General features: G+C 34.2%; 2 protein-coding genes across 2 annotated transcripts; both read left to right on the plus strand.

Moving 5' to 3' along the window:
• Positions 1 to 269: 269 nt before the first annotated feature.
• LOC110625887 (mitochondrial-processing peptidase subunit alpha) lies at positions 270 to 5,732 on the plus strand. Its single transcript, XM_021771575.2, has 13 exons — positions 270 to 479; positions 1,224 to 1,463; positions 1,588 to 1,884; positions 2,164 to 2,331; positions 2,488 to 2,655; positions 2,745 to 2,825; positions 2,942 to 3,008; positions 3,205 to 3,302; positions 4,355 to 4,427; positions 4,554 to 4,624; positions 4,842 to 4,891; positions 5,216 to 5,328; positions 5,419 to 5,732. Exons 1-13 carry the CDS (start codon positions 441 to 443, stop codon positions 5,466 to 5,468), a joined length of 1,515 nt encoding a protein of 504 aa, XP_021627267.1. The 5' UTR covers positions 270 to 440; the 3' UTR covers positions 5,469 to 5,732.
• A 2,206-nt stretch (positions 5,733 to 7,938) lies between these two features.
• LOC110626889 (pentatricopeptide repeat-containing protein At1g51965, mitochondrial) lies at positions 7,939 to 11,347 on the plus strand. Its single transcript, XM_021773058.2, has 2 exons — positions 7,939 to 8,777; positions 9,648 to 11,347. Exons 1-2 carry the CDS (start codon positions 7,989 to 7,991, stop codon positions 10,851 to 10,853), a joined length of 1,995 nt encoding a protein of 664 aa, XP_021628750.1. The 5' UTR covers positions 7,939 to 7,988; the 3' UTR covers positions 10,854 to 11,347.
• The last annotated feature ends 197 nt before the right edge of the window (positions 11,348 to 11,544 follow it).

The raw sequence follows: 11,544 nt of genomic DNA on the forward strand, positions 1-11,544 counted from the left end.
AGGCGAAGGGGGACCATGAGCCACTGCTGTTTTTTTATGTTCGGGTTTCCCCTTGATACGGGTCTAATCCCCAATTAGCCCAAAGGTCTGTGTTCTTTTAACGTGGGCTTGAATACCATTTTTGGGCTTGTTCAATAATCCGCTTCATTAATGATATTTTGTCGTTTAGAAAACAAAAACTCATCAGAGCTTAATTAATAAAATAAAATTTAAGTTTTGGCCTTTAAAACGATGACGTAGCAACCACAGCATTACACCATACTCGACTAGTATACGCTGCACTGCAGAGAACCTACTCCCGTAGTCTTCCAAAACTGATTGTTTTTCTGCTTCTTCGTTGTAGCCAACTTTTTCTCTTGCATTATCAAACTCAATAAACACAGGGAGAGCGCAGCTTTTAGAAACAATTTCTAGGGTTTCTCCTGTAAAGTAAAGTTAAGATGTATAGAACAGTAGCCTCGCGATTTCGAGCTCTCAAGGTCAGTTCTGGAAAACCTTATCTTTCTGTTTTTCCTTCCGAGAAAATGTAGTTAGGTGAAGCTTGTTGGTAATTTTTTCTGATGAGGTGAAGCTAAGGGAAATTTTTTTTTGAGTCAGCTAAATGATTAAAAGGTGAAGATTTAAAGTTTTTAGCTTTTTTATTTCTTAAAACCTTTTTGTTTTTCTATGCATTTTAGTGGTGAATAAGTAGGTAATGGAACGTTCTTCGTCTCGCAGCAAGATCCAAATTTGTTTTCCATTGTGGATTTTAATGGTTTTTTGATATTTGGCTATCAATTTTAGATATATTTTTTGAATATTTTAGTTTACTTCTGTTTTGATTTTGCTTAATTTAGCACATTTTAGATATTTTTTGCTATTTGATTTGGATTCTAAATTATATCCTGGGTTCATTCTATGGATTGGCTTTATACATGCTTGAATATTCTAAGCAAAAAAAAAAAAATGAAACGTAAAATATTACTCACGGATGTTGCTGCTTCTCTCTCTCTCTCTCTCTCTCTCTCTCTCTCTCTCTCTCTCTCTCTCTCTGTTTTTAGGATAGTGCATTTATGATAATATGAAAAGCAGTATTGTGACTTTTGATTGGCTTTGCTTCTCTAAATAAAGTTGAGATATATTGCATAATAAGGCGGTTATTGATAATCTTGCATTCTTTTTTGAACTGAAGCATCTTATATGATTGATCTAACTAAATGGAATCTCTCATTCTTTGTGATTAGAGCCAAGTTGGAAATTTGCGGGCCTCACAATATGCAACTTCGAGTGCAGTTGCTTCTAGAACATCCTCACCGGGGTTCTTTAGCTGGCTGACGGGGGAGCACTCTACTTCTCTTCCTCCTTTAGATTCCCCAATGCTTGGTGTTCCCCTTCCACCTGTTCTACCAGATTACATTGCACCAAGCAAGGTTATGTCAAAGACTCTTGAAAATGGTGTCAGGATTGTATCAGAAGCATCACAGGTATGCTTTCAATGTTGCAATCTTCCTAGGATTTCTTTTGTTAATTTTCATTATTTCAAATTGTCATTAACATCAGTTTCTTGTTTGCATTTTCTAATAATGCTTCCTTTGGATGGTTAATTAGAATCCTGCAGCCTCCATAGGGTTGTATCTTGATTGTGGTTCTATCCATGAGACACCCATGTCATGTGGGGCCTCACACTTGCTTGAACGGATGGCATTCAAGAGCACAAGGAATAGGAGCCACTTGCGAATTGTTAGGGAAGTGGAGGCAATTGGGGGTAGTGTTGCTGCCTCAGCCTCTCGGGAGCAAATGGCTTACACTTTTGATGCTCTTAAGACCCATGTTCCTGAAATGGTAGAATTGCTGGTTGACTCTGTGAGAAATCCTGTCTTCTTGGATTGGGAAGTCAATGAAGAGGTAATTTTAGATCTTGTCTTTCTTCTGCTGAAGTCAATGATGATGCCTTAATATTCCTGATATGCGAACCTCAAAGCATTCCCTTAAGGCTCTTTTTTTGGTTTTTCTTTAGTATATCTTATGTTTTGTGGATCAAGATGCTTCCTTTCTATAAGTAATTTCATTTTAATGTTCAATTGTTGAAGGGCTAGAATTCAGTGTCAATGTCTATTGTTTGCTCACTGTTGTCAGCATTTATAAGTGCATTGATTTGTTAATAATCTACCTTATCTTGTACAGCTTAAAAAGATGAAAGATGAACTTGGACAGCTCTCTAACAATCCACAAGGCTTACTCTTGGAGGCAATTCACTCTGCCGGTTATAGTGGTGCATTGGCGAATCCTCTTTTGGCTCCTGAATCAGCACTAAACAGATTAGATGGTGCTATTTTGGAGGAATTTGTACATGTAAGAAAAAAAAATATCCTTGGAATTCTTCAACTTTCTTGTACAGATTATTATTATTATTACAAGATCTATTTTCATTTGTTAATTTATTGTTATTTTTTCTCACCTCTTTTTGGCTTTTTCTTTAACTGGATATTTATTCATGTGAAATTTTAGGAGCACTATACAGCTCCTCAAATGGTTCTAGCAGCTTCTGGTGTTGAATTTGAGGAGCTTATATCTGTTGCAGAGCCACTTCTTTCTGACCTCCCACGTGTGCAGCGTCCTGAAGAACCAAAATCTGTGTACGTTGGAGGGGATTATCGCCGCCAAGCTGATTCACCGGTGCATATTTCTTATCATCCATTGGATATGTTCTTTCTATATTCTTAATCATGTGTACTTATATCTGTTTTCCCTCCTTATGAGGGTAGATGACACATGTTGCTCTTGCTTTTGAAGTTCCTGGAGGCTGGCATAATGAGAAAGAAGCTATAGTTTTGACTGTTCTTCAGGTTTTGTATATTGATCTTGACTTTTTCTTTAATCTTTTTTGCTTTCTCTTTACTTTTACTTTTCTTTGTCTTTCATGTGTAAAGCACAGCAAATAACAATTCTATTAGTACTGCAGATGCTTATGGGAGGCGGTGGCTCATTCTCTGCAGGGGGTCCTGGAAAAGGAATGCACTCACGACTATGTAAGTTGCCAGCATCTAGCTCTTCACTAGTAACTTAAGCTCAATGAGTTGTCTTCAATTTGGTTATGGTTGGAACTTATATATACTTTCTTCAAAAATTGCTTCTAGCTCTTTAATTTCTTAACTTCATAGTTTCTGCTACAGAAATTTGCCAATTTTTTTTCCTTATACTAATTCCATTATGACTTGATAACAGATCTCAGAGTCTTGAATGAGTATCAACAGCTCCAATCTTTTTCTGCCTTCACAAGTATCTTGAATAATACCGGATTGTTTGGCATCTACGCTAGCACTGTAAGACTAGTTACCCAATTAATGTAGCGTCTGTGACATATGTGTGTGTTTGAGCTTTCTTGACTCGAGTTCTTTCTACCTACATTATGCTGTTATCTTCTGTACTAGCCTCGCTGTAGAAAGTTGTTTTGAATGTGCCACTTGAGGAGGATTGACTGTTGTATGTACTCATGTAAAGTAGGTAATTCCTGGAGATCAGTTGAGTAGGCTCAACTCAGTTGATACTTGATAGATAGTTGCCCATACATACATGTGCAAACATTGTGTTTTAATAGGCATGAAAGTTACATGCGTTTATGTAAGACGTTAGTTTAAAATCCTTTAATTGATTTATCATCGTACTTAATATGCATTCCATAGTATATTGGTCTAGAGTCTACATTTGCACTAGAGTTCAGCAACAAGGTATACATTTGCCAAGAATAAAGACTGTCTTGCTAACTACCTTCATCTCTTAATTTATTTTTTCTTTTCATACAACTTAAATCTTGTGTTTTATTATCATTATAGCTAATGGTAACATTTGGTATAATTGTATACTATGTTTTAATTTTATCAATTTGATCATTATTTTTTAGTTGTATCCAATTAATTTGGGACATTTGCTTATGCCAACATTTTATTGAGATGAAAGGCAAAAGTGCAACTTGTTGACTCAATTGGGAAGAAATAGGCCCCTCCTGGGCCTTGAGAGTCGTTAAGTGTTGGCATTTTGCAAAATTCTTGTCCACTATAAAGCTTCTTATTTATTTATTTATTTCTTGAGTTAATATTTTGCAGAGCGCCATCCCTTATTGGTTAGAGTTAAGGGCTCATCTTAGTGTTGGGATGTGCAAACCCTAGGCCCACTGGATACAATTAAAACAAGTTGAGAAACCTATGGACCAAATTGATAGAATAAAATATAGTATATAATGTAAAAGGTAGGAAAAAGTTCAGGACTTATTAGACCATTGGCCCTGATTATTATTTTCTCCTGTTGTTTCCTTTGAACTCTTTTTGGTGAAAAAATGTTATTATGTATTTTAAGTGATGGTTTTTTACTATGACAGACCCCAGACTTTGCCCCAAAAGCAGTCGATATAGCAGTTGGAGAATTACTTGCAATTGCAATGCCTGGACAAGGTTCCCCTTCACATCTTTTCACATTTCTTATGGTTTGAATTTGATGAGCTACTTTTCCTGTAGCAATCACCAAGTCTTGTTGTAGCTCCATTCCTTATCAGCATCCCTTTTTAATTTCTGTGGCAGTTTCCAAGTTGCAGCTCGATCGTGCCAAAGAGTCCACAAAATCTGCTGTGCTGATGAATTTGGAATCTCGAGTATTTCTCTTTCTTCTTGGGATCTAGTTGCTTAGTGTACTAGTCACATTTGGGCCAATTATTTCTAGCCCGCAGATAATAGTGGAGTACTTTATAAGTTCGTAGTTCCCATATTTGACGGAACATTATTGAAGTACATCGACTTGTCACATTTTGTTTTTCAGTTTCTTTTGTTTCTTGAGGGCTCTTACGAATGCTCTGTGATTGTATTCTGCAGATGATTGTGGCAGAAGATATAGGAAGGCAGTTTTTGACCTATGGAGAAAGGTTTGCTCAAAGATCTATCCCTCTATTCTGTTTATAACATTGCATTTTTTTCAATAGAATAAATGTTCAGAAAATTTTCAGTGTGCTGCACTTTTGTCAGTGTAACCACTGTATGAAACTAATAATCATGATGGATGAGTTTAATAGTGTAGGTGGAAGTTATGTAATGATCATTTTAGGAACTCTTGTTCTTTATAAGCAAAATGCGAATGCTTATTTTGCTCATGATGGCCTTGATTTCTAGTTTCTTGTTAATCTTGCTCGATGAAATGGATGTGAAATATATGTTTGTATTTGCAACAAGACTGGCATTTATCCTCCCAGGAGGCCCGTCGAACATTTCTTAAAGACCGTGGATGAAATCACTGCCAAGGACATCACTAACATTGCACAAAAGATCATCTCTTCACCTCTAACAATGGCATCTTATGGACATGGTATCGACCAGTTTTCTTGTGAACCTGATTTTTTTTTAAAACCACGTTATCCTGGTTGTAATATCTACATGTATTTGCTTTTGTTGGCAGTTCTTAATGTCCCCAGCTACGAGTATGTTAGCAGCAAATTCCATGCATAAATTTATTAACGAGGGTGCATTGCAATCAGAGGCTTCACTGTGACAGTCATCATCAATCGTGTGCTTGCATCAAGCGATTTCTTTGTTGCATACTGTCAAAATAAAAATAACTAGAGAAGAAGTTTTCCTATAGATGAAAGGAAATATGAGCCGTCCAATTCATTTAAATTTGAGATCACTTGTTTCAAACCCGTAAGAATCAGGTGCTTTTTCTTTTTGTCCATGATTATTATCATAAAGAATTTTGGAAATTTTCGTGTTTCATGTTGATGTTGTTCCAAAAGAAGAAATTGAAATCCAGCAATGTGTTCAATTTCAATTCTCTTCCCATTGATATCTGTCTCTGCTGCTTTTGGAAACTCATTCAATTTCAATTCTCTTCCCATTGATAATTATATCGACTTCTAATCAGCAAATTCTGTCTTCAAGAATGGCGTGAGCTTGCAATTTATCCCTGTGGGATTGCAACAGAAGAACCCAAATTGGGTGCATTGGACGATTACTAACGGTAACAACTAACAAGCAAATGCAGGAGTCAGGGTCACAGATTCAACTGTAATGGTTAAAGCTCGCATTACCCAAAGATCAAGGGCAAACGTAATGGTTAAAGCTTGCATTACCCAAAGATCAAGGGCAAACGTGAAGAGGAAAAACAGAACGCAATCTTTAGCCGCAATCTTTTGCGAGTGAGTTGGATCGTTCTCCTTTCGGTTGGGTCTAAAATTGAAGAACGGTTGGTCGGGTTTAAATTGAAGAATGTAGTTGCCGTCCATATTGCATTTCGAGCATTTGGTAGATATTTCTCAAACCTGATGATCAGTGAAAAAAAATTTTTCAGACCGGAGTGAATAACCAAGCGGTAGAGTGGGTTGACTTTCTTTAAATTTTGTCTTTTAATTAAGAAATTTTACGGCACTTGCAGTAGAATCTATGCGTAGAGACCAAACGGGATAGAAAATGTAGAAAAATGAAAAAATTGTAAAATATTTTTGTGATTTTATGTGATAAATAATAAGAAATGTGAAAAAAATATAGTGTTTTGAAAAAAATATAGTGTTTTGAAAAAAATAATAATAGAAATAAAAATATTATAAAAATAAAAAAAATTTGTACATACGTTGTTAAAAATATTATGGGTAGTATAAATATTAAAAAATAAGAAAAAATATATAATAAAATTTATTTTATTAAAAAAATTAATATATTATTTAGTGTATAATAAATTTATATTATTTATAATTATATTAAAAATTTAATAATTTAAAAATTTTAGTGTATATAATATTAAAAAAAATTGTGTGTTTTTTTATCCCTTATTTTATATCTCTTATTTAGGAATTAAAGTTTTTTTGATTGAAAAATATTTTTTTTAAAAAAATTACTTTTTAGCAGTAAATTACAATATGATTAACAGATTTATCTCTCTATTTTTAAAATTTCACACTTTTATTCTGAAAATTTAATTTCATAAAAATTCATGGTCTATCCGTAAAATATTTCTGTTAATCAATAATTTTCACTTGATACAATTTTAAAAGTATTATTTTTAATAATAAAATAAAAAAATTACTATTTAATTTTTATAATATAAAAAAATTTACTATTTAATCCTTTAATTTTAAAAAATATATTAAAATATCTCTAACATTTTAAAAGTCTACTGATTAGTTTTTTTTATTAATTTTATCACTAAATATTTTAATATTTAATTTATATAATTTAAAAAAATTATTAGTTTGTCTCTTAAATTATTAAAAAATTTACTAATTAATCCCTCCATATCAGAGGTATTTTAAATTTTTTTTATAATACTTCACGATTAAAATTAATAGAAAGACTAATCAATAATATTCTTAAAATATCAAAAATATTTTAATAAAATTTTCAAACGGCAAACAGTGATTGACAGATAACAACATCACAAAAATAATTTTTATTGAATTTTAATTTTTAATTTTTAATAATTTAAATTTTATTTATTTTAATTTTTATTATTTTTGCTAAATTTAAATTTTAAATTTATTGAAATTTTTATTTATTTATAGAAATTAAATTTGAGATTTTCTTCATTAAATTTTAATAAAATTAAATTTTAAGAATTACAACTTTGAATTTAAAAAGATAAATTTATTAATCTTGTAATATTTTAAAGATAAAAATATATATATATATTTTTTTTTTTTTTTGCACTCCAAGACTTAACCTGGTGGAAAGTGCATCCTGTAACCTTGAAAAGTCTAAGGTTCAACTCCCCCGGCCCCTATTTTAAAAAAAAAATATATTTTTTTCTTTAATTCTTAAATTTTAAAAACTAAAATGTTATATTTTAGAAACTCAGCTCCACGTGAGTAACGAAATTTTTTACCAAAAATTCTTTAATTTTGATGAAATTAAAATTTAAAAACGAAGATATTGAATTCTAAAAATTAGAAGGACTAAACAAGTAATTTTTTTTTCTAACCTTAATTTACAAAAAGCCTAGCGCTGCCGCCAACAAGTTCACGGAACCATTCCACCATCATGAGGCACCTCCACCACCACCGTCAGCATATCTCGATAACCACCTCTCGCCGCCACTACGCCACCAAATATACTGCCAAGATCACATCAACATCGCCCACAGGCCGCACCCTCTCCGCCGAAGTAACTCTACCTCTCCCCTCCGATCCTCGCGGTTACCCACTCCCCCGCCGTCATCTCATCTGTAAAGTTACCCAAATCCTTCTTCAATCCCACCGCAATACCACCAGTCATTCTCGCCCCTCCTCGTCTACCCTACAGATTGACACAGACCCTTTCTTTTCTCTCGAGGAATATCTCTCATCCCTCTCCATCTCCCTCACCCCAGCTGAAGCCTCCGAAGTTTTAAAATCCCTGAATTGTCCTTCGCTAGCTCTGAAATTCTTTCAATTTTGCCCTTCGCTTTCCCCAAATTTCCGCCACGATGCCTTCACGTACAGTCGCCTCATCCTCGTGCTCTCAAAGTCTACCCTCCCCGATAGAGTCAATCTCGTACGTGCGGTCGTTTCAGAGATGGAGAAACATGGGGTACGCGGCACGATATCCACCGTCAATATATTGATTGGGTTTTTTGGGGACACTGAAGACTTGGATAAATCTGTTGCGCTAATAGAGAAATGGGGTTTGAGAATGAACGGTTATACTTACAAGTGTTTGGTTCAAGCTTATTTGAGGTCGCATAACAGTGAGAAAGGGTTTAGGGTTTATCTGGAGATGAAAAGGAAAGGGTATAAACTTGATATTTTTGCTTATAATATGCTCTTGGATGCTTTAGCCAAAGATGAAAAGGTTCGGTGCCTTATGTTTCTTCTTTTTCTTCTTCTTCTTCTGTTTAAATGTGAATTCTTTTATAGGGATTTTGTGATTCTTATTTGTTTAATGTGCGTAGTGATGTAGTCAATGAGACATTCTGATTCTTCCGTTTGTTGATATAGAGTAGTTCAGAATTGTGCTTGTTGCAAATTGTCTACGACCACTTGAATTTCAGTTTGTATGTCAGTATACGCCTGCATCATTGAATCTTCCTATATTTATTATCATCTATCTCTTATCTGTAATTAAATGGCCTTAAGGGTGTGAAAATGGTGTTTGATTATAGCAATCATTGATGCAAAAGGTGTCCCAATTGTATATTTTATAGATTAAGTTGACAGCTGAATTCTTGTTGACTTCCTGTTCAATGAGCTCATTGCTGGAACTTTTGGTTTAATGTGATATGAGGTTTTCTTTTGTGGTTTATCATATTATTAGATTAGCAAGCTGGCCAATTTTTTGAACTTAGGATTGTTCATAATTTTGATCTTTCGCACATTTTAGTACATAATTATTCATGTTGACAAAATTTTTCGAATAATGTACTCTGAACATGAGAAATAAAAGAAGAACATTCTGCATTAAGGAACTGAAGCTAACCTGGTGTGTGAGATACAATTGTGAATGAATAAAGAATTTGTGGAAAAATATCCTAGAGACACATAGTTGCTTTCCTAGTTAGTTGAAATGTGGCGCGTGATGCAACATTAATCAAACACTATAAAAGTATTAACAACGTAGGAATTGTTATATCTGAGTTGATGAATTTACTTCTACTGATAACTGTTTCAATGTGCATGTCATCATTGAAAGAGCCTGATTATCTGATGTGCAGCATTTTGACAGGTGGCCGAGGCATACAAGGTTTTTGAAGACATGAAAAGAAAGTATTGTGAGCCTGATGAGTATACATACACAATCATGATCAGAATGACTGGAAGAATTGGTAAATGTGATGAGTCTCTGGTGCTATTTGAGAAAATGTTAGACAAGGGTTGTTCTCCTAATTTAGTTGCTTATAATACTATGATCCAAGCACTGGCCAGCAGCCGAATGGTTGACAAGACCATTTTCCTTTTCTCAAAAATGATTGAGAAAGATTGCCAGCCCAATGAATTCACATTTAGTGTCATACTCAATCTTCTAGCTACAGAAGGGCAACTTCATAAGCTAGATGAGGTCATTGAATTGTCAAGAAAGTACATGAAGAGGTCAATATATGCATATCTTGTTAGGACATTAAGCAAATTGGGGCATTCAAGTGAGGCTCACAGATTGTTTTGCAAAATGTGGAGCTACCTTGATAGAGGAGATAGGGATGCATGTTTGTCTGTGTTAGAGAATTTGTGTGGTGCTGGTAAAATTGCAGAGGCCATTGATATGCTGAGTAAAATTCATGAGAAAGGAATAACTACTGATACAATCATGTATAATACAGTATTTTCTGCCCTTGGCAGGTTAAAGCAAATATCCCATCTTCATGATCTTTATGCGAACATGAAGAAAGATGGCCCTTTGCCAGATCTATTCACTTACAATATTCTGATCTCCAGCTTTGGTAGGGCAGGAAAAGTTCATGAAGCTATTAAAATATTTGAAGAACTAGAGAACAGTGATTGCAAACCTGATATTATATCTTACAATTCATTGATTAATTGCCTTGGGAAGAATGGTGATCTTGATGAAGCTCACATGAGGTTTAAGGAAATGCAAGAGAAAGGGTTCAATCCTGATGTTGTAACATACAGCACACTCATAGAGTGCTTTGGCAAAACCGGTAAAGTTGAAATGGCTTGCAGGTTGTTTGATGAGATGCTAGCTTCTGGCTGCTGCCCAAACATTGTAACATACAACATCTTACTCGACTGTCTGGAGAGGAGTGGGAGAACTGCTGAAGCTGTGGATTTGTATGCTAAACTTAAACAGCAAGGGTTAACTCCTGATTCAATCACATACTCTGTGCTTGAACGATTACAAAGCGGTTCACATGCAAAAGTCAGACTACGGAGGCAGAATCCTATCACAGGTTGGGTTGTTAGCCCATTGAGGTGATATTACAAGGATAGTCACTTTTAACTTGGTCATTGGCAAAAAGTTATTCACAAGTTTTGGTCCTTAGTTCCTTTGCTAGTAGATGCCTTCAATTAATGACCAATTTCATGAACGCTTTGATCCATTCCTCCAGGAAGAGTTGCAAAGATAAGGTGTTGCATACTTCGTGGAATTGTGGTGAGCTAATACTGAAATCTTATTTAAGATTAATCTCTTCCGATTATTTGCAAGGTTACATTAGATCATTGTTACTGTAAATTGAGACTTATTGAGGAGCACTAAAAAGCTGGATGTTTATTCTGATGGGATCGCATCATGCTAGGCTAATGAGATTCCTTGAGAATTTCGTTTGTCTGTACTTTCTTTTTGGCTGATGAGAGCCCTTTACAACTTCAATTAGGAGGATTGAAGTTGAAGTTCAAAAACTAAGCACTTCTGTTCTGTATTAAATTGTAGAAATGAAGGAAATGTCATTGAACAATTTGGAAGCTTAATGCGGCATTCAAACAACTTTTAATTGCTAAATGTTAAATTTGGATTAGATTTAAATTACTTAAATTTGGATCAAATTTAAATCATTTAAAACTAGTGTTGAAGGGATGAAGGGAGGAGTGCTCAAGAACAAACTAACATGAGATTTAATATATTTTACCTTCAGAATATTTAATATATTTTATGTTTAGAATTAAAT

The sequence above is a fragment of the Manihot esculenta genome, chromosome 11 (assembly GCF_001659605.2).
Source record: "Manihot esculenta cultivar AM560-2 chromosome 11, M.esculenta_v8, whole genome shotgun sequence".
Taxonomy (NCBI): domain Eukaryota; kingdom Viridiplantae; phylum Streptophyta; class Magnoliopsida; order Malpighiales; family Euphorbiaceae; genus Manihot; species Manihot esculenta.

Bases quoted from the DNA above. Each gene is read 5' to 3' on its own strand.
- LOC110625887 (XM_021771575.2), top strand. From the start codon at position 441: ATGTATAGAACAGTAGCCTCGCGATTTCGAGCTCTCAAG. The intron at 2,656-2,744 runs GTGCATATTTCT...TTATGAGGGTAG, and splicing joins GCCGCCAAGCTGATTCACCG to ATGACACATGTTGCTCTTGC. The intron at 2,826-2,941 runs GTTTTGTATATT...TTAGTACTGCAG, and splicing joins TAGTTTTGACTGTTCTTCAG to ATGCTTATGGGAGGCGGTGG.
- LOC110626889 (XM_021773058.2), top strand. From the start codon at position 7,989: ATGAGGCACCTCCACCACCACCGTCAGCATATCTCGATAACCACCTCT. The intron at 8,778-9,647 runs GTTCGGTGCCTT...GCATTTTGACAG, and splicing joins CTTTAGCCAAAGATGAAAAG to GTGGCCGAGGCATACAAGGT.